Source organism: Antennarius striatus, chromosome 21 (genome assembly GCF_040054535.1).
Source record: "Antennarius striatus isolate MH-2024 chromosome 21, ASM4005453v1, whole genome shotgun sequence".
NCBI lineage: Eukaryota > Metazoa > Chordata > Actinopteri > Lophiiformes > Antennariidae > Antennarius > Antennarius striatus.
The window spans coordinates 190,075-212,500 of record NC_090796.1 but is presented as its reverse complement, the minus strand read 5'-3'; the positions used below and the strand labels follow the sequence as shown (position 1 = coordinate 212,500).

At 48.7% G+C, this 22,426-nt stretch overlaps 2 protein-coding genes across 9 annotated transcripts in view; both read right to left on the bottom strand.

Moving 5' to 3' along the window:
• exoc6 (exocyst complex component 6) overlaps positions 1 to 9,133 on the bottom strand; it is a 38,297-nt gene extending 29,164 nt beyond the window's left edge. For 2 of the 6 annotated variants that reach the window (XM_068305299.1, XM_068305305.1), the window contains exons 1-12: positions 8,800 to 9,128; positions 6,361 to 6,532; positions 4,075 to 4,122; positions 3,894 to 3,984; positions 3,685 to 3,730; positions 2,762 to 2,815; positions 2,370 to 2,520; positions 2,148 to 2,273; positions 1,973 to 2,041; positions 1,021 to 1,104; positions 618 to 664; positions 303 to 423 (exon numbers count right to left, since the gene is read on the bottom strand). In XM_068305299.1, the coding sequence (XP_068161400.1) occupies positions 303 to 423; positions 618 to 664; positions 1,021 to 1,104; positions 1,973 to 2,041; positions 2,148 to 2,273; positions 2,370 to 2,520; positions 2,762 to 2,815; positions 3,685 to 3,730; positions 3,894 to 3,984; positions 4,075 to 4,122; positions 6,361 to 6,532; positions 8,800 to 9,077 (1,287 nt within the window). In that variant the 5' untranslated portion in view covers positions 9,078 to 9,128. Of the gene's footprint in view, positions 1 to 302; positions 424 to 617; positions 665 to 1,020; positions 1,105 to 1,972; positions 2,042 to 2,147; positions 2,274 to 2,369; positions 2,521 to 2,761; positions 2,816 to 3,684; positions 3,731 to 3,893; positions 3,985 to 4,074; positions 4,123 to 6,360; positions 6,533 to 8,799 lie in introns of all 6 variants that reach the window. The other 4 variants (XM_068305301.1, XM_068305302.1, XM_068305304.1 and 1 more) reach the window with 4 other exon arrangements.
• Positions 9,134 to 10,823: 1,690 nt separating this feature from the next.
• Positions 10,824 to 21,973, bottom strand: lrrc45 (leucine rich repeat containing 45). 3 transcript variants are annotated; one of them, XM_068306133.1, is made up of 18 exons: positions 21,926 to 21,973; positions 20,397 to 20,667; positions 20,135 to 20,196; positions 19,989 to 20,059; positions 19,324 to 19,502; positions 19,110 to 19,238; positions 17,785 to 17,897; positions 17,647 to 17,705; positions 17,379 to 17,456; positions 16,327 to 16,537; positions 15,403 to 15,480; positions 15,175 to 15,286; positions 14,986 to 15,056; positions 13,926 to 14,018; positions 13,186 to 13,278; positions 12,729 to 12,902; positions 11,991 to 12,138; positions 10,824 to 11,638 (listed from the first exon to the last, which is right to left on the bottom strand). In XM_068306133.1, the coding sequence occupies exons 2-18, from the start codon at positions 20,620 to 20,622 to the stop codon at positions 11,337 to 11,339; spliced, it is 2,199 nt and encodes a 732-aa protein (XP_068162234.1). In that variant the 5' UTR covers positions 20,623 to 20,667; positions 21,926 to 21,973; the 3' UTR covers positions 10,824 to 11,336. The 3 variants fall into 3 exon arrangements, with proteins under 3 accessions (XP_068162234.1, XP_068162235.1, XP_068162237.1); XM_068306134.1 differs by having other exon boundaries at positions 20,397 to 20,663; positions 21,926 to 21,948; XM_068306136.1 differs by having other exon boundaries at positions 10,826 to 11,638; positions 16,327 to 16,462.
• Between the last annotated feature and the right edge of the window lie 453 nt (positions 21,974 to 22,426).

The window sequence follows — 22,426 nt, the reverse complement described above, 5'->3', positions numbered from 1 at the left end:
CTGTGTGTGTGTCTCTGTGTGTGTGTGTGTGTGTGTGTGTGTGTGTGCGTGCGTGCGTGTGTGTCTGTGTGTGTGTGTGTGTGTGTGTGTGCGTGCGTGTGTGTCTGTGTGTGTGTCTGTGTGTGTGTGTGTGTGTGCGCCAGCCGGTGAATAGAGATTCATGAGGGCTAAAGACCTTCACAGCAGGTCTATTATTTCTATTAACTCTCAGCAGACTCCCCCTAATTCACAGGCCCCTCCCACTGGCTGTGTGTGTGTGTGTGTGTGTGTGTGTGTGTGTGTGTGTGTGTGTGTGGACCTACAGAGTGAGTGCGCAGCACAGCGATGATCTTGGACAGAGCCATGTTCCACAGCTCATCAGTGAAGGCTCTGGTCACCAGCCCCCGTGTGGCGTGGAGCACGTGGTCCTCCACCACGAAGAACCTGAACACACATCACAGAACACACACGTCACAGAACACACACGTCACAGAACACACACGTCACAGAACACACACGTCACAGAACACACACGTCACAGAACACACACGTCACAGGTGAGGACAGAAGCGACGGCTAAGCTCCATTTACACACACACACACTCACACACACACAGGTCGGGTGAAGAAACACTTACCCTACAATCTGATTGAAGTATCGTCTGTACCCCTCTACCGTCTCATACTGCACACACACACACACACACACACACACACACACACACACACACACACACACACACACACACACACACACACACACACACACACACACACACACACACACACACACACACACACACACACAGTTATTAAATAGACATCACAATAATTAATTGAACCAAACTGTTAGAAATAAACTCTTCTGTTGGGTTTATTGTTAATAAAGTCAGATCACACGTTTAACACGACTCCACTGACTATTCAGATAGACTATTCATCTTTAACAGGATCAAATGGCTGCTGTCAGAAGGAATCACATGTCCTACAGACTGTTAGCATGTGGTTGCCATGCTACCACCACCGGGGGGCGCTGCTCACCATGTTAGCCTGCGGCTGCAGGACGAGCCGCGCCTGTTTCTTCCTCTGTTTCCTGTAGTAACTCTCAAACGTCTCCCGGTCGCCCTGACGACACAACAAACACAAAACGCTTCAGTAACTTCAAACAGGTTCTGACCATCAGACAGCAGAGAGCATTCTGGGAACACCAGGAGGTCACATGGGGTGTGTGTTCACGTGTGTGTGTGTGTCAGATCACACACTCTACAGGTGGAGCAGGAATGCTTTGTTTCTTTAAATCTGTCAGCATCATCCATGATGGACCAGTTGGGGCTGTGGCGCCCCCAGGTGGAGCCTGAGAGTCACTGCAGTGACTAACACTGTAGCTCACCTCCAGGTCACTACAGGGAATAATGTCCATCGCAGAACAACACGAGAAGGGGGGGGGGGCTCAGGAACACTTTCTAGAGCACATGTGTCAAACTCAAGGCCCGGGGGCCAAACGTGGCCCTCCACATTATTTAATGTGGCCCGCGAGAGCATAAAAGGTCAGTGTCGAAAAATAAATAGGTCAAAAGTGTGCTTTGACTAAAACTACATTTCCCACAATGCAGTACTTCAGCCCATTTTAACTGACACGTTTTTGAACAAAATTAATGTCCTAACTTGTGTTGGAGGTTATTTTTCTGATTTTCCACCTCGTGGTTCACGGGTTTGCTGGAGGCGACCTCTGGCCACAGGCAAAAGGTGGGGTACACCCCAGATAAGATGCCAGCTCATCACAAGGCCATGTGGAACACTCACGACCACTCACACAGCAGTTTAGTGGGACCCGTTCACCTCTCGTCTCTGCTCTTTTGTTCTCATGAGGACAAAAAATGTTCAGAAGAATAATTTTATTCCTGCACTTCAGATGTGTGTGTGTGTGTGTGTGTGTGTGTGTGTGTGTGTGTGTGTGTGTGTGTGTGTGTGTGTGTAAGAGGGAGAAACCTACCAGGACAGTGTAGATGTGCAGACACCTGTAGACTGGGGAGAAGTCCACCAGGTCCTGAGCTGTGAGGATCTGTCAGACAGAGGAGCCACTCAGACGTTGACCCTCTGATGAGCGTCACAGTGTGTGTGTGTGTGTGTGTGTGTGTGTGTGATCACACTACACCATGTCTCCTCACCTCATCTGCCTCCTCTTCGTCTCCAGTGTCGTCCTCCATCGTCACACCGTTGTGTGTGTGTGTGTTGAGGGAGTGGCGCCCCCTAATGGCCTGTTTGGTAATGGCACTGCTAAAGGTCCTGTGCTGCTGTTCCACACAAAACAGAGATGGATGTATAGACCAATGACATCAGTCTGTTTCCCTTACTCCTGGGGGGTCACATGCTCCTGGGGGGTCACATACCTGTCTCATGGCGGTCTCTCCGATCTTGTCAGAGTGTTTCCTGATGCTCTCCAGGAAGTCCTTGAGGTCTGACATGGAGATCTCCTTCACCTCTCCTCTCAGGCGGGGCAGGTTTTCAGCCATGATCTGACAGAAGCGATACTGACCCACCCTGTAGGGGGCAGAGTGGGTCAGTGTATAAAGTCATTGGAGGAGACATTGCAACGGGCAATGGGCACAGAGCAGAGACACTGGTGAACAACACAGAGTAGTTGTGTGTAGGTAGACGTGAAAGACAGCAGAAAGCTTCACCGTGGCTTCAGGCCGTTTCTATCAAGAATAAACTGAAGCATGAAGTCAAATGAAACACTGGGATAAACACAGACAAACAGCCCGTTACACCCTACCCCCACCTGGGAATGTAGACCTTCTCCAGCTGCTCCATGGTTTTCAGTGCGGCGTAGTGTCTGCAAGAGAGAAGAACCTGGCTCACACCTTCAGTCCAGACGTGTTCCAGACGTGTTCCAGACGTGTTCCAGACGTGTTCCAGGACCTAAAGCCTGTCTGTCGCTAAAACATGAACATTCCGGTGACTCTCATCAGATGAACCACTCTGCTCCACCTCCTCAGCTGGTAGCTCCTGAATGGAGAACATGTGTTCATTCTGTCTATGGTGAGAAGACCCCCCCGACTAGGGTCCGCTTCATGTGAGAACCAACAAAACGTTTTATAAGGTTCAATGTTAAAATACGGCTTTTAAAACAAAACCTTATCTTTGCTTCTTCACAAGTTTGAATAAAACGTTCTGATTTCATCACGTGTGGATCGGTTTTAACCGCCGCCCTGGTGACGCTGTCTGAATCTGTCTGACCTCTGATGGGCAGGAAGTGACATCACTGCGTCGTTCACGTCAGTGTGGTGGAACACCTCAGTGGGTTCAGGCTGGGCTGAGCCTCCACACCCCCCAGGAGGAAATTCAGTCAGCAGAGGTAGAGATATGAAAACCAAGGGGGGTGAAGGTTTGTTGGTCTTCACCATCAGCAGGTGGTGACAGTGTGAACATGTGACAGTGTGAACATGTGACAGTGTGAATGTGTGACAGTGGGAATGTGTGACAGTGTGAATGTGTGACAGTGTGAACGTGTGACAGTGTGAACGTGTGACAGTGTGAACGGCGGACAGTGAATGTGTGACAGTGAACGTGTGACAGTGTGAACGTGTGACAGTGAATGTGTGACAGTGAATGTGTGACAGTGTGAACATGTGACAGTGAATGTGTGACAGTGAATGTGTGACAGTGTGAACGGCTGACAGGAAGTGAGATAGTGAGTCTCACCTTCTGCAGACCAGCTGCTCCTTCAGCTTGCTGTACATCTCCAGCACTGTCAGAGAGAGAGAGGTCACACACCTCACTCACCACTGGTCACGAGGAACTAATAGCAAGTGCAAGTTCAACACACACGTGTGTGTGTGTGTACACAGTGTACATTTAAACGTTAAACATGTTATGCACTTCATATGTTGATGACATGTTTCTAGTCGTACCGGGGATGCAGAGCTGCAGCTTCTCCACGGTGACCGCCATGTTTCTCTGCTGGACCCGACAGCGATAAACCTCCTCCGTCTGAGCTGTCACCTGAGGACAAGAACACCCAATCAGAGGAAGGCACACACACACACACACAGACACACACACACACACAGACACACACACACACAGGCTTACCTCCCTCCCAGCTTCCTGCAGCCTATAGTTGGTGTCTGTCACCTGAACCTATCAGAAACAACACCAGCAGTTAACTTACAGCTTCAAAAGAGAGAGAGAGTGTGTGTGTGTGTGTGTGTGTGTGTGTGTGTGTGTGTGTGTGAACGTAAAAATCATCAATGAGACCCGCTGATCTGATAGTTCACGTGTTCTGACACGTTTCACTCATTCTGACTGCAGTCATTGGCTGCCACCCAGCCAATCGTTTTAGAGCATTTTGATCCCACAGAATGTTGTTTTCAATACTAAAACTCCCAAAAGAGTCGACTCTCTTCTTTCATCAAAAAACTTTCTAATTTTATCCATTCTGTAGTGATCAGCAGAACACACTGGTTCCACCAAAAACACCAGCTCTTCACCAAAAACTGGAGAAAATGTCCTTCTTGTGAAAAGCTGACTCAGCACAACACTGACACCTCAAACATCTCAGTGGTGAAGGGCTTTGGTGGTCACTGGTGAACATAGACATCTCACTAGTGAAGGCCTTGGTGGTCACTGGTGAACATAGACATCTCAGTGGTGAAGGGCTTTGGTGGTCACTGGTGAACATAGACATCGCACTAGTGAAGGCCTTGGTGGTCACTGGTGAACATAGACATCTCACTAGTGAAGGCTTTGGTGGTCACTGGTGAACATAGACATCTCACTAGTGAAGGCCTTGGTGGTCACTGGTGAACATAGACATCTCAGTGGTGAAGGGCTTTGGTGGTCACTGGTGAACATAGACATCTCACTAGTGAAGGCCTTGGTGGTCACTGGTGAACATAGACATCTCACTAGTGAAGGCTTTGGTGGTCACTGGTGAACATAGACATCTCACTAGTGAAGGCTTTGGTGGTCACTGGTGAACATAGACATCTCACTAGTGAAGGCTTTGGTGGTCACTGGTGAACATAGACATCTCACTAGTGAAGGCTTTGGTGGTCACTGGTGAACATAGAAGATGTTAAACGGCTGCTCTGATGGAACCGTAGGTGTTTCCATCATAACTGGTAGAATCCAGGGACTCGTCAGCAGCTCTCTGGTCACCATGAGGGGATGGGACTCAAACCTTCATCGTTCCTCCTCTCCACCATTTCAGTCCTCTCTCATGATGGTGACACTCATTCCTCTGAACTAACACACACATCCCTGCACCAGTGTCCCACTTCCAAAGAGTTGCTGCTGCCTCCGTCTCTACTCATATACTGTATGAGAATAGATTAATATATTCTCATATATGAGATTATATTATGTATGCAGTATATATGAAAAGAGCACAGAGCACATCCTGACTTATCTGACACAGGCCAACCGTATGTATGTAGTTTAGAAGCTTTACTGGTGTATCCGTGCCTGTGTGTATAAAACTCTATACATCAGCGGTCCCCAACCTTTTTAGCTCCACGGACCGGTTTCATCTAAGACGATATTTTCACGGACCGGTCTTCATTTGCTCGATAATAGTTAATGACGGCAGGACAGCTGTAGTCTAATAATAAATCATCCGCAGTGGTTTCATGTAGAATGCCGACATCAACCGACAGTAAACATCCTTCTTTGTCATAAATTGATAATCAACATTTCTGTAAACTAAATAATCTTAAGAAATAATTATATTAAAACCTCGATTCAAGTGACGGCACTGATGAGGTTTATTTTGAAATATAGCGACTTACAATCAGTTCATTCAACGCAGGAGAAATACTGATCATTTCAATCAAAGGGTGGACAAGCCAATCAAATAATAATAATTAAAATAATGAGAACTAGTGGTTGGGGACTGCTGATCTAGGGGTAACGGGAGACAATGACACCTGAAGTGTTCCGGACGTTCGGTTTACTCCGCGATTTGGTACCGGGTCGCGACCCGGTGGTTTGGGACCACTGACGTAGACGGATGTAACAGAGAATTGGGAAATTTTTCAAAATAAAACGTCTTTCAGACAGAAATAAATAACATGGAATGTAAATTATTTTCTCTTTCTGTACGGCCCGGTACCAAATGGCCCACGGACTGGTACCGGTCCGCGGGTTGGGGACCACTGCTATAAATGATGACAGTGTACCCGACCCCACACAGCTACAGAACCCATGACAGCCTCCCACAATGCATCAGGTTCTCTGGTTCTCCTGATAGCCTTAATAAAGTTGGTTGTTTGGGGTCTTGACCAGTATTTAGGGAGGTTTGTGAGCAGGATAGTGGATACTTGTGAGCAGGACACCTCCAGTCATGCTGGTTCTGACACCGCGGGTCAACAGTCTTACCATCAGCTTCTCCGCGTCAGCACGGACTTTCAGGAGCTCTGTGATCGCATCCACAAAACCTTGGTGGTGGAAATTGCACATCTTCTCAATTTCACGATCATGGTTCTTTATCCGGACGTCCAGCTTCTCCATGAAGCGCTTGTGAGCGTTGGACTGGTCATCATAAATGGACCTGAAGGAGACAATTAGGAAGAAAACCGTTGCGACAACAGAGAAGGAGGAGCGCAAAGTCACCAGGTGGAAACGATGTCAGAAGAACTGCTGAGATGTGGACTATAGTTAGAGCTGGACTAGCTGTGGGAACACGTCTGCACTGGGCTGATAAACCAGTATAACACATTACTGTGTGTGATGGTGTAGCCCTGCTGACAGGAGCTGACTGACACCACGCACAACATTCTTATTACTTATGTGTAAAATATTTTAAATAAAATACCACGGACAGGAAAGTTTAATTTTTAATTTTTTTTAAATTTTATATACTGGTTTGATCCCCGAAGGGAAATTAAGAAAGCACACTGTAGCTACTGATTACAAACGCTACAAACGCAGTGCTCCGGAGATGAGCTGACACCTCCCACTGTCAGCTCACCTCCGGGTATTTTTTGGGGGGGCGGGAGCGGGAATCGAACCGCCGATCTTAAATCATAGGACGACCTGCTCTACCGCCCGCTTTACCACTGAGCCACTGCCGCCCCCAAACTGCATCGAATGCCATTAAAAACATTCCAACTGAAGAAATTACAGCAAATGAAACTAAGATCACCTGTGAAGTCTGTACTCCTTATTTTGTCTGTATGTTTGAATTTGCATTTATGGATATAAATTACAGACATGTGCCTCAAACAGTGGATCAACATGAGGAGATGCGTTATATAGTGATAAAACCAGACAATGATTTATCATGACTTTATAATTGTGTAAGGGTTGCTCTGTTCTAATGACCTAAAGGTTCATTACCATTCATTATACTATTAAAAGGTTGAGGTCAGGGGTCAGTGCTGACCCTGTCCGGGTCTCAGGACCAGCAGGAGGGACTGATGCTAAAATGAAACTGATAACAGTTTCTCCTGAGCTGGACTCAAAGGGTTAACCACAGTCCAACCAGCACAACCATTCCGTCCAGAACAGAACTCTGTCCTCCTGTCGTCAGTTCGTGAATCAGGGTCACCTCCTCACCAGGTCACCATCATAGTAGTGATGGTGTCATGTCTTCATGTTGTGTTAAATGACACCCCCCCCCCGTCTCCACACGTGACAGTGGACGTGTTCATACCTGTTCACCCCCTGTTCACCCCCTAAAGTCTCCCCCAGGCAGTGAAGCATCTGATTGAGTTCATGTTGGGGACAACACCCCCTTGTTGTACGTTTGGGGTGACAGAGAGCAGCAACCAGAGATAACCATGAACCAGAACACAAACGTGTCAACGTGAACAGCTGATCCACATCCATGTGTTGAGTCAGGCTCTATCGTGTCACCAGGAGGCTTCAAGAACATGAACTGAATAAATATGACCTGTTTGGTCAAATCAAGTCAAAGGGGGAGCCCCAGCTGCCGACTCGGGCACCCCAAAACATCACTGACATTTAGGTCTTTTTCACTTCAACAAAAGTAAAAGCAGCAGAAGAAAAAGAAGAAGTGGTCAAAATAAATTGTGGCTCTTTTTCTGACGTGATTTGACCTATTGATTTATTCTCGGGAAAACTTTTCATTCCAGATTCAAACTAAATACAGAATCAAAACACAGTATAAACACACCGAAGGGGGACACAATGGATCCAAGGAGCTCACGGACAGCACATCAGCAGTGTGTGTGTGTGTGTGTGTGTGAGTGTATACAGTACACACACACACACACACACACACTTTACTGGAAGACGGTCCAGTATCAGGGGTGACCTGAGAACAGGAACTAGTCTCTGTCCTGGTCCAGGTTCTTCAAACTGAGGATGAGGAGGCAGCAGGACCACCAGGGGTCCCAACACCCTGATGCCCTGAGGCCTTCTCCTGGGGGGTCTGAGTGTTCTCCAGCCCCCTCCCACACTGTGGTCCACGGGTCTGCTGGAGCCGATCCCAGCCAGCTGCGGGCCAAAGGAGGGCTACACCCCGGATGAAGCACCAGCTCCCCAGGGGGCCACATGATCAACACCCCCCCCGTCCGCTGACAGCTGCTGCCCCCACCACACCCACATCTGATCGGTCACCGGGACACCCCACTCCGGTGTGTGTCCTCCGGTGGGACCCTCCGTTAACCGGACAGCAGTCCCCGGTGTCCCGGTGCCGCACCGGGGGTCCCGTTAGCCTCAGCGCTAGCGTTAGCCTACCGGCTAGGTTAGCCTACCGGCTAGGCGGCTGCTCCGCTCCTGAACCGAACGAACCCCCCAGACACACCGGACACCCCCGCGGGATGACCGCATCGGTAACGGACACCCCCTTACCGCAGCGTGGGGCCCACACACGCCGTGTCGGTGCTCTCGATCTCCTGCAGGATCCGTTCGTGTTCCGTTACACAGTCCGGGCTTCCGCCGTCCGCCATGGCTGTCAGGGGGTGCAGGGAACACCCCCGACCTGCAGGGGGCGCTGCAGGGAACACCCCCGACCTGCAGGGGGCGCTGCAGGGAACACCCCCGACCTGCAGGGGGCGCTGCGGCCGCATGGCCTCCATCTGCAGCTCTGCTCTCCACACACTCCGGACCTTCAGTCGGCGGAAGTGCATCTTGCTGCAGTGGATTCTTCTCCTCCTCCTTCTGGCTTCTCCCTTCAGGGTCTCCACAGCCAATCAGTGTCCTCCATCCAACCCTGTCTTCTTCATCCTCTTCTCTCACACCAACTACCTTCATGTCCTCTTTCACTACATCCATAAACCTCCTCTTTGGTCTTCCTCTAGGCCTCCTGCCTGGCAGTTCAGAACTCAGCATCCTTCTACCAATATATTCACTATCTCTCCTCTGGACATGTCCAAACCATCTCAGTCTGGCCTCTCTGACTTTATCTCCAGAACCTCTAACATGTGCTGTCCCTCTGATGTACTCATTCCTGATCCTATCCATCCTGGTCACTCCCAGAGAGAACCTCAGCATCTTCATCTCTGCTACCTCCAGCTCTGTCTCCTGTCTTTTCCTCAGGGACACTGTCTCTAGACCAAACAACATCGCTGGTCTCACCACAGTTTTGTACACCTTTCCCTTCATTTTAGCTGAGACTCTTCTATCACACATCACACCTGACACTTTCCTCCACCCGTTCCATCCTGCCTGGACACGCTTCTTCACCTCTTGTCCACACTCTCCATTGCTGCGGTGGATTCTAACCACCTGCAGCTGCTGGTGTTTCAGATCTGACGTGTCACCAGTGACCCTGCTGGGGCCTGAAGGATTCAGCCGGTTGTCATGGTGACACCAGTGCGATGCCACATTTTGGGGTTTTCATGAAGAAGGATTAATATTAAACTGCTGTTAGATTGACTGAACCGGTTCCCCACAGGAACCAGTAAAGAACCGTCTCAGCTGGGCTTCCTGGACGGACTCTGGACCTGTTGGTTGAACCACAGAAGCTCTGCGGGCGAATCCATCTGACCAGACCACCCTGATCAACACTGTCCACTTTCAGGTCACGTGTTGCTGGAGCCTATCTTAACTGGTGATGAGTAAGAGGCGGGGTACACCCTGGAGGCGTTGCCAGTGCATTGTGGGGCCAAAAAACCCCCAACCCCTCATGCTAACACTCACATTAAGTTTGGGATGCCCCGTCCAACTAAACTGCATATTTTTGGAAGCGTAAGACGAAGAAACCCGGAGAGAACCCACACCGACACGGGGACGACATGCAAACTCAGAACAGAATAGAACCAAACCCAGAACCTTATTCCTGTGAGGTGACAGCGCCACCCACTGCCTAGAAAGTAATAATACAGGCCTGTTGTCCAGTGAACAGGACGAGACAAGCTGTACAGTCTTTTGACTAACAGACTGCTGAGACCCATGTCTCTGGAAGTCTTCCCACAATTGTGGGCAAAGAAAATGAGATTACCTCAGGGTGTTCCCCAGGGGCAGGTCCACAGACTCTAACTCTGCAAAAATATTCCCAAAAATCCTCTTTTGGTCTTCGTCCTCCTCGTCTCTCTGTCTGCCGGGATCAGGTGAAGACACACACTCCCTGCCATTAGCCATGGCTCTCTTCAGACGCAGAGTACCAGTGTTAAACATGTGTACATGTGAAGGAGACGGAAACCGAATGGTGTGTGTGTGTGTGTGTGTGTGTGGGGGGGGGGGGGGGGTAAGGGAATTCCAGGGCAAATGCAATGGTCAGCAAAAAAGTGAGCAACAGGAAAATGGGACCATGTGATTCAGTGGAGTTTACGGAACACATCGACCTGTCGTACGAGTCTATCAGTAGAACCACGAGACACTGGGACGTGTGTGTCCCGTTGTCTCTCTCTCACACACACACACACACACCCACACACACACACCCACACACACACACCCACACACACACACACACACACACACACGGTGGTCTGGTCACCTCCGACCCCCACGGGGCCACATCTGTGTTAGACAGACACAGGAACTGTGTTTGTTACACTAACGTGTACACGTTTACTACCCGTGTGGAGTTTGCGTGTTGTGTGTCTACACGGACCCTCTCTAGACCCCCTGTTCCTCCACACACAGTCCCCAGTACCAACCAAACCCCTGATGAACCTACTGGAAACGGACGCTGCGCAGCGACACGTGTGTTTGACTAAAATAATCACATGACGGTTGTTGGGTTTGAAGCAAACTGCTGTAATCAAACGGAGTCGAATCCTTCTGCTGACTTTGACGCACTAATTCAGTGAAATCCCACTTATATTCTGCTTGAGTAAGTTTAGGCAAACGTTTGAATTGAAAATTTGAAAAGGTCCTGCTGCTCTGGTCCAGACAGTCAGGTGGTCCTGAAGGTCAGAGGGCACAGCTGAGGGGTCTCTGGTTCAGGTCTGTGGATCGGGTCCCTGGATCTGGTCTGTGGATCTGGTCTGTGGATCTGGTTCAGACCTGTAGATCAGGTCTCTGAGGTAGGACGGGGGGTCTCTGGGGTAGGACAGGGGGTCTCGGGGGTAGGACGGGGGGCGCTGACAGTACGTGAGGATGGCGGTCTGCAGACAGCTGGCTCTGTGCTCCTCATCCTCTCTCATCCTCTGGATCTCTGCCTCTTTCAGCCTCAGCTTCTCCATCATGGAGGACATCTGGCTCTCTTTGTCAAACAGCGCCTCTCTGTGGTTACTGGTGAGTACTGCAGCGGGACAGGGAAGACAGGAAGTAGATTCAGACAGTCAGTTGAAATGCAGACATACTGACCTGGTAGCTCCTCACACAATAGTTAGCTGTGAATGAATCCCTTCAGCCCCCCCCCCCAGCCATCTTCAGAGTGTGAGCTGAATGTAGAACGCCTCTAGACTACAACGATGAGCAGGAACACCAACAAACGGGTGTTATTCTGTTATTCTGGGTAACATCACACCCCTAACCAGTGGAATGAACAGTCCTGTTACCACACAGGACAAACCCCCAGAGCGTGGTGGGGGTGTCTGATTATCTGATAGAGAGTACGTGACAGACGGGGGGTATTTGTGACAGGAGCTCACGTTTGAGTTCTCTCTCCAGAGCGCTGACTCTCTCTCTGAGTCCTCCCTGGGCCGTCCTCTCCGCCTGCAGACGTCCCTCCTGCTCCTGCAGCTCCAGCCTCACCCGGCTCACCTCCGCCACCCGCTGCTGGTCCTTCCCCGACAGCTCCTGCCACAGCAACGGGCAGCAGCAATCAGCAACGAGCAGCAACGAGCAGCAACAGGCAGCAACAGGCAGCAGCAATCAGCAACGAGCAGCAACGAGCAGCAACGGGCAGCAACAGGCAGCAACAGGCAGCCTGCAGTCAGCACTTCTTCATAGAGTTACAAGCAGGTTTAAGATTCTGATTTGTTTATGTTGAAGTCCTGTCAATGTTCTCATAAACAGTGACTGAAAATTTACATTTTTGGCCAGAATGGACTGTCGGCATGACGACACATTATTTTTAACGGATTCTGCCCAGAGTATCTGACACACCAGCTGACACCAACCACTTCCACTCGTGTCAGTTTCTAACGCCGTCACAGCTAACGGTCCTCCATTTAAATCTAAATTTAGTGAAATATGTACAAAAAGTCTTTTTACAAGTTAAATAATTATCTATTTAAACTTTTACATTGCTAAATTATCTACATGGTCATTTTAAACCAGCATTGCTCAGCTGAAACACAACTGGTCTTTATTGTGGACCAGCAGAGTTCAGCAGCTCGTCATTAGAGGCCCTCAGACGCACTGGCCCCAACGCTGGTGCTCCTGACCTGTTGGAGGTCCTCCATCCTGCGCTGCAGACCATCCATCTCAGCTCTCTGCTGGCTGTTCTTGGCCTGCAGGTCAGAGGTCATCTGTTTCTGCTGGGAGCACTGGAGCTGCACCTCCTGCAGCGTTGAGCGCGCCGCCTGGAGCTTCTCCGTCAGGGCCGACACGCGCTGCTGCTGCTCAGAGCGTCACACAGAACAGAGGGTCCACTCAGTCGGTCCGGACCACCACAGGACAGAGACCATCCCACACATCATGACAGTCAGCACTCCAACACGTATGAGCAGTTACACGTGAACCTGCTACATGTTAGAGCTCTCCGATCAGAGCATCAGTTACTGACTCGTCTGGAGACTCTTATCGGAGTCAGTCACTGCTTTATGTTGATGCTTATAAACATATATGTATACAGTATATGTACATAAATGCCTTTTCTCCCCCACCTCCATTCTCACCCACCTCCTCCAGGCGGAGCTGTGCTTGCACCCGTCCCAGTTCTTCCTCAGCCTGGGTCCTCTCAGTGATGCACAGAGCTTTGGCTTTACTCAGGTCCTGAACACATGACCGTTGTAACTTGAGAGTCTAACATCATCCTCATAGAAGCACACTGTAAGCACACGTATGACCCCCAACCAGCCAGAACATCATGACCCCCTGCCTGATGGACTCCACCACACCCCTGAAGGTGGTCTCTGAAGGCAGATGTTTACTTCAGTCCTAGAAGGCCTTCATGGATCAGACTAATTCCTGAAGTACATCCCACATCAACTGGATCGAGACATGGGGCCAAATCAGAGCCCAGAACTCTGTTGTGTTTCTACACCCGTTCCTGTAGGGGGGTCACATTCTGCTGCTGAACAGGGGGCTCCACTTTCTACTGGTCTGTCTACCCTCACAAACACAACCTGCAGTGAAGTGTGTGTTCTGTGTCTACCCTCACACACACATCCTGCAGTGAAGTGTGTGTTCTGTGTCTACCCTCACACACACATCCTGCAGTGAAGTGTGTGTTCTGTGTCTACCCTCACACACACATCCTGCAGTGAAGTGTGTGTTCTGTGTCTGTGTAGCTTCTTTCTCATACATGTAACCCCCCACTGCCCTGACACAGACCAGTGTCCCCCCCTGCACTCGTGATATTAGTGTGACTTCACACTGGAGCCACACACACTTCACTGGCTGAGTGTGTGAACTGAGACCTCTTCCAGCTGGATCCGTTGTCCCTCCAGTCTGAAGATGCGTTCCTGAAGAACTCTTTCACCTTCATCCAGACGTCGGTTCACGTTCTCCACCTGAACCACAGGAACAAACGTCAGTGTGGATCTTTTTGTTCCCCACAGGTGATTATGAGTAACAAGAGCAACACGTGCAGTCACTATTAACACACACACACACACACACACACACACACACACACACAGAGGGAAATCACTCTGTTGGTGTCAGTATGGTTGACAGACGTCCTGAACGTCACAGGAGACCTCTGCCCCCACGTGTTGATGGGTCGTCACCCTCCACTAAACTACATGACCTGTGTTTTATTAACTCATGCAGACACACTGGTGGTGAGAGAGTCCCACTGAGACAACACAGTCATGCTGTGATCTGATTGGCTCGGGTTGTTCTGGTTGTACCTGTGGGTTCAGTCAGGAGGGCTGGACCCACAGGGCCTCTCATGCAGGTAAAGAACTGCATGAGAGGCCCCCCCATGATGGAGTGACATTTGCTGCAGTTGATTGAAATGACTTCAACTGGTTCAGATGTTAAAGGTAGAACGTTCAGTTTGTCTTCACAGAAGCACAGATCACTGAATCCATTCTTGTTTCAATCAACCCTGTGTTTGAATTCAACCACCAACAAACACCAGACACATCACTAGCGTGTCTCTGTTGGTTCTGGTCACATGACCTCTGAGGTTGTGGTCACATGACCTCTGAGGGTTCATAACTATTCAGGTCTCCATCCGTCTGAATCTTCTGCTCTTCCATCCAGTCTCAACTCAGTCGGTCCAGGTTCTACCTCACCTGGTCCCTCCCTGATCTCTGCTCCATCAGGCTGGTCCAGTTCCTGCCTGTCCAAATGGGGGTTCTTGACTAAAGGCCCCCCACGGGGTGCTCTCCTGTGTGTTTGGTACATCTGCTGTGTTGCTTTAATCATTTCCCTCATTTCCCTTATCCCCTGATGTGTACGTGTCTAATTAATTAGTAGTTATTGCTCATTGTGAACCCTCAGCTACATCAGACAACACGTCTCCATCACCTCCTGCTGACGCATCACGTCCATGTCCTCCAGAACCTTCTTGGACCGTTGCTTCTCCATTTCCAGACGGTCTGTCAGGAGGAAGACATAAAACATGTGTTCAGGTTCAGCACTAAACAGGAGTTCCTCTGTAATCACGTGTGTGTGTGTGTGTGTGTGTGTGTGTGTGTGTCTGTACGTGTGTGTTACCCTCTGCTTGTGCGAGTCGCAGCTTTGACTCTGACATTCTATTGGTCAGCTCCTGCTTCAGTTCAAAGATCTGCTCATGCTGACATTTAGACTTATGCTCCATCTCCACCACCTGGCACGTGTGCACACAGTGTTCACAATCAACTCTACGTCACGTGCTGCTCAGGCTGGACATTTGTCACTGTAGTGAAAAACAGTTTGACAGTTTTAGTCAGCAAATTGTCTTACTTTACTTCTGAGGTGGAGGTTGGTCTCTGTCAGGTTCTGGATCTCTCTGAGGAGTTTCTTCTCCATGAGGGCGGCGTCCTGCGTGTCAAACACACACGCGTAAAGTGATCATGAAGCATGTTTCCACACACACACCCCATTCAGAGACAATGAGCATCAGAGCAAAGTTCATTACCGTTCCCAGTTTGCCCAGTTTCTGCTTGAAAATGGATTTTGCTGCATAATTCGACATCAAGACAAAAAAAAATTGCAATGAAGAATAATAAAAATATTAAAAACATCTTTCTGAAAAACGCAACCCTGTTGCTTCTATAAGCCATGCAATGAATGCTGGTAGAAAAACTTTATTTAGTAAATTCAGAGGTTGATATATTTCTTTGACCTTTTACAATGTATTTCTAACTCATTAGTACTTGATAGAGTGTATTAAACATTATTGTGGTGAAGCTGCAGATCTGATACAGTCCCATTATGAAGGAATGTTTTTTGACCAAATGAAATGATGAGTTTATCGATGCACCATAAATACCAGAGGATTAATATCGAGAACAGATCTTCTACTCAGTATCCACTGCCTCCACTGTTTGACTGCAGGTCAACACAAGTTCCTGGTTGTTCTGTTCAGCGTTTGGGTTTTACATCTAGACAGGTGCTGTAGAGTTCAATCCAATCCATCGTCATTTTGAGCAACAGAGGACTTTCTTATAGAATGAATGACCTTCTGAGACAGGGGTCACCACAACTTTCTCAATTTACTGGTGAAACGTTTCCCATCCTTCTGGTCATGTAACTTTATTTGGCCTCTAAAGCCATTATCCATTACACATGGAGGTTTATCAGGCAGCCAGAGGCTGAATCCCATTGGCTGATTGCCTCCTGCTACAGTACATTAGTGGGTGTTAGCTCATGAGGGTCCAGGCTCACCTCCTGCTCTTTCATGCGTTCCCTGTTCTGCTGCTCCTTCAGGTCCTCCTCACCAGCTTTCAGCTGAGTCAGCCGTTCTCCCAGCTGGTGGTTCTTCTGCTCGCAGAGGGCCAGAGCAGCCTCCCTCATCTGGAGCCTGGACAACACGGCAGCATCATGTGATCCGTGCCTACACGCTACTACAACCAGGAGGAGCTTCCATTGGCCAGTTCTGAGCACATCGTGACAACAACTTGAAGGTTTCCACAAACACAGACAAAACTACACGGAACCAGCACAAAAGATGAACATTACAAACGATCTGCAGAAGCAAGGCTGTTGCTCCTTTAATATACCGACAGGTATTTGTGACGATTAACACAGTATTATCAATGATTGTTGGTAAAACTTAATGGACACATGGATGGAACCCACTCCTCAGGTACATCCCACTGGTGTTCATCTATAGCAGGAAGACATATTTCTGCCATAATAAATATGATCCAACTATTATGTTTATTCGCTAAGATAAATGGGAAATTTCTTTTTGCTATGTTACATAAATTTGGATTTGGATACTTCTTCATACCCTGGATCAAAATTACTTATTTATTTGGAAGTTGCACTTATATACTAATTTATAATAGTGTTATTTAGTATTGGTTATTATTTATTATTATCGGTCAGGATTTCTTTCAGTACTTATTGAACCATTAGCAGCTGCAAACCAGCAAAAATAAACCACAGACTTGTCATGAGATCAGGACAGGTTCTGCTCATTGTATGCGTTGCTATGACTACCAGTGTTATATCCAGTTCCACTATTTCTTTGTGTATCACTGTCTGTGCATCTTGTTGGAAGTGGCGAGCTCTTATTGTGGAACGGAGCTGGACAGGTAGTGATCATGGTTTTATTAGAAATGGTTGTTGTGATAGACGTGAAGTCTTTCTGATGGTAGCAGTGGTTTCCTACAAAGGAGTGTGATGCACTTGTCTTCGTAGGAAACATCTTCAAGTACAAGAGGCTGTTGTTCACTTTGCAAAGCTGGAGTAAAGATAAATGAAAGCCTTACTTAGCAGTGAGAGAGTTGATGGTTGACTTCCTGTCGTTTAGAGCTTCTTGGAGTTGGCCAATCTGAATGGAGGTGGATCTAATCCAACAGAAAAGAAACCACCAGTACTACATGAGTTATAGCTGGGAAATGAGGAACGTGCCGAGGGAACGCTTTAACACACGCTAGTACATCAGCTCCATGTCTCCAAGGGTGTGTTTTCTTTCTAGTGGAATGACAAAGGTTGACGTTTAAAGACTTGGCTATGAAACATAACATTCAAAGTCACCTGCTGGAGCGCTCCATTTCCTCCCTCTGCCTGTCTATGGTCTCCATCTGCCTCAAGAACTACAGACAGAAACACAGCAGTCATCACGTCTGTCATCATCAGAGCCCTGTGGAGTTATCTCATTTGCTGGAGCTTCACCTGCCAGCCCTTCTCCTCCTTCAGTCTGTTGAACTCCTTACAGAGGACCAGGCTCCTGCTGCGGTTCTCTCTCAGGGTGGTCTGTTTGTCCAGGTTGTGTGCAGCCTTCTGCTCTTAAAGGGTTAAAGAACAGGGGGTGAAATGAGGAGAGGGTCTATCGCTCAGGGTAACAGACACCAGCCTGCCACTGTCACAGGAACCAAACTCAAAACCACAAAAGAACAGTGTGGACAAACTAAGAAGCACAAAAACAAACGCAGCGTGTGAAAAGGTTCTGATCCATTTCTGTTTCTACTTCAAAGTTTCAGATCATCAAACAAATTTAATATTAGACAACAATAAGAAAATACAAAACAATTTTTAAAATTATCATTTATTAATCGGAAAAAAGCTATTTAAACCGTGGAATTGACCTCACTGCTAAATCACACTTTTTTGGAGAGCTGAGTTCAGGTCTGTGGGTCAGTCGGTCTGTCTGTGGGTCAGTCGGTCTGTCTGTGGGTCAGTCAGTCTGTCTGTGGGTCAGTCGGTCTGTCTGTGGGTCAGTCGGTCTGTCTGTGGGTCAGTCGGTCTGTCTGTGGGTCAGTAGGTCTGTCTGTGGGTCAGTCGGTCTGTCTGTGGGTCAGTAGGTCTGTGGGTCAGTCGGTCTGTCTGTGGGTCAGTCGGTCTGTCTGTGGGTCAGTCAGTCTGTGGGTCAGTCGGTCTGTGGGTCAGTCGGTCTGTGGGTCAGTCAGTCTGTGGGTCAGTCTGTGGGTCAGTCGGTCTGTCTGTGGGTCAGTAGGTCTGTGGGTCAGTCGGTCTGTCTGTGGGTCAGTCGGTCTGTCTGTGGGTCAGTCAGTCTGTGGGTCAGTCAGTCTGTGGGTCAGTCGGTCTGTGGGTCAGTCAGTCTGTGGGTCAGTCTGTGGGTCAGTCGGTCTGTCTGTGGGTCAGTCGGTCTGTCTGTGGGTCAGTCGGTCTGTCTGTGGATCAGTCGGTCTGTGGGTCAGTCGGTCTGTCTGTGGGTCAGTCGGTCCAACCTCTCCAGACTTCTCTACATTTTAAAAGTGAACAGTTTCTTCTGTTGTTTATGAAAATGAAGTTGTTCGGTCCAGAACTTCTGGACATTTTGTGGGCTGAAGAACTTCTCTTAACTTTCTGTTATGGGTGAAAACATGTGGGCTGGAACTGGTCCCTCTGTGAGGAGGACTGGGTGTTTGTGGAGATGTGAGTAAGAACTACAGCTATGAACCGTTAGTGATGCAGAAGTGAACAGGCCCAGTAGAACTTGTGTAGCCTCAGGTGTTCCATGTTGTACTGGTGAACACGCCCACACACGTGTTCCTTACCGAGGGCTCTGAGGGCGTCGCTGGGGATGTTGTTTCCTGCCAGCTCCAGCTGCACCAGACTCTGGTTCCTCTGCAGGGCCTCCAGCAGGGCCCGCCCCCCCAGGAGGCCCACGTTGTTCCACCGCAGGTCTGGGAAGAGTCAGGGGAGACCAGTCACAACAGTCAGTCAGTGGAGACCAGTCAGAACAGTTCAGTTTGTGTCATGGAGCATTACCCAGTACTTCCAAGGTGTCGTTAAATTTAAGGGCCAATGCCAGCTCCGACGCCCCCTGGTGGCTGATCTGGTTGTTGCGGAGGTCAAGTTGCTGCAGACCAGCGTTCGAAGCCAACCCCTCACAAAACAGTGAGAAGCCTTCGTCCCACACCCCCAGAGCGTTCCACTCCAGCACCAGCCTGCAAACAGCAACACCAGAGTGAAGCATGATGGGACAATCATTACCACTGTCACTATTACCACTGTCACTATTACCACTGTCACTATTACCACTGTCACTATTACCACTGTCACTATTACCACTGTCACTATTACCACTGTCACTATTACCACTGTCACTATTACCACTGTCACTATTACCACTGTCACTATTACCACTGTCACTATTACCACTGTCACTATTACCACTGTCACTATTACCACTGTCACTATTACCACTGTCACTATTACCACTGTCACTATTACCACTGTCACTATTACCACTGTCACTATTACCACTGCTGCTACTTCTGCTGGAATACTATTATAAACAAATAAAGTTCACTCCCGTCATCTTAATGATCCGCCTAGCTTTCAGCTTAAACATGTGAATCACATGAACGTATCACATTAAGCTTAAACATGTCCATGACATGAACGAATCACAAGAGGAGATTCCTTCTCACCTGTTCAGACTCTGGTTATGTGTCAGAAGTTTTCCCAACACCTTCGCACCTTCAGCCCTCAAGTTATTCCCCTGTGAAAATAGTGTCCATCAAACAGGTGCACACGTTCATTAGTGAGTCCTGAGTGAGTCGTGACGAGCACTCACCTTGAGGTCCAGGACCTTCACAGTGGTGTTTTGGAACAGTCCAGTCAGCAGGAGTTTCGCCCCTAAGTTCACCAGCAAGACAGGAAGCAGGTTCAGGTTACCAGTCATACTTCCTGTCATCACCTATCAGGTGCAGAGCCATGCCCAGAGCCAACAGCGCCACCTGTCCTGACTGTGTAACACTACAGCGTGGACCAGGGGTCGGTTCGTTCTCGTCCCACTGCCCCCGAGGTTAGACTGTCTGGGGTGAACACGTGCTCACCTTCCTCCGTCAGCATGCAGTCGGTGAGCAGCAGTTCCGTGACCCCCGTGTCGTGGTGGAGGGCCCTCCCCAGCACCGAGCAGGTGTCTGACGACAGGCCCTGTCCACTCAGGTTCAGCGTGGAGCAGCAGGCCCCCCCCTCCTGGAGCTGAGCCACCACGCTCTGCTGGGGCTCCAGGCCCCCCTCCCGACAGAGACGCTGGTAGGTCTGCCTAAAGGCCTCCATCCTACATCCTGTCCCCAGGTCTCCTCTGTCCTCAGGACCTTCTGACTGGGGGGGGGGGGGGCATCACAACATTTTAACAGATAGACACCCTGTCCCCCAAGCAATGACCTCTGTTCACTATCATTATTCACACTGTTCACACACGTTAGGGTTAGTGTTAGGGTTAGGGTCATGTCTGTCTGGGTTAGGGTTAGGGTCATGTCTGTCTGGTCAGGTGTGTTTCTACTTCATCTCTGAAACATTCTGAACAAACTGGGCTGTTCATCAAAATCATCACCAGATGGATCACCACTGGGTCGGATGGATCACCACTGGGTCAGATGGATCACCACTGGGTCAGATGGATCACCACTGGGTCAGACGGATCACCACTGGGTCAGATGGATCACCACTGGGTCAGATGGATCACCACTGGGTCGGATGGATCACCACTGGGTCAGATGGATCACCACTGGGTCAGATGGATCACCACTGGGTCAGATGGATCAGATGGATCACCACTGGGTCAGACGGATCACCACTGGGTCAGACGGATCACCACTGGGTCAGATGGATCACCACTGGGTCAGATGGATCAGATGGATCACCACTGGGTCAGACGGATCACCACTGGGTCAGATGGATCACCACTGGGTCAGATGGATCACCACTGGGTCAGATGGATCACCACTGGGTCAGATGGATCAGATGGATCACCACTGGGTCAGATGGATCACCACTGGATCAGATGGATCACCACTGGGTCAGATGGATCAGATGGATCACCACTGGGTCAGATGGATCACCACTGGGTCAGATGGAGCACCACTGGGTCAGATGGAGCACCACTGGGTCAGATGGTTTCACCATTAATATTCTAAAGATTCCTCCTGTCCTGGATTAAGTTCATCTGACTGAACACTTTTCAGCGAGGAAAGAGATTTAATGTAAAAATATTATATAAAAATATCTCTGGACGCTTCTGACTGAAGACAATACAGTCTAAAGACATTTATTTAACTACTCTACAGTCTAAAGACATTTATTTAACTACTCTACAGTCTAAAGACATTTATTTAACTACTCTACAGTCTAAAGACATTTATTTAACTACTCTACAGTCTAAAGACATTTATTTAACTACTCTACAGTCTAAAGACATTTATTTAACTACTCTACAGTCTAAAGACATTTATTTAACTCCTCTACAGTCTAAAGACATTTATTTAACTACTCTACAGTCTAGTGACCTGTCAGACATTCTACATTTAAACCTATTAGCCGGTATATTAGCGGGTTGGTGGAAACAGAAACGCAAACACACCTCAGGATCCTGTTCATCCGATGAGCCGAAACAAAGTAACCAGGAACTCTTTTCTTCTTCTTCTCTTGTCTTTCTTCTTCTTCTATTCAACTTAGCGGCTGGTAAACCTCCTGTCGGCTCGTTGCTGCCACCTTGTGGACGGAGTGTAGCTCGGCCCAGCATGGAGCTACTCGCTCTCTTTAGCTCTTCTTCTCCTGAAGACCTCATTTCCTCCGTGAAACGATAAAGACACCAAATCCCGCCGTGTTTTTTCCTGAGTGGAGCTTCTCTGATCCAACATCTTATCATTTTATCTCCTTTAACAGCACATAGTCACTGTTTCCTGGACTGGAGAGTGGATCACAAGCTCTTAGAATGATCTCCATTGTCTCCACGCCTGAATGACTTAGGGTTAGGGTTAGGGTTAGGGTTTCTCTGGTGTTTCTTTGGTACAAACTCCTGAACCAACTTCTAGAATGTCTCTGATTCTTAGGAATTTTGTCCAGAATAAAATAATCCTTC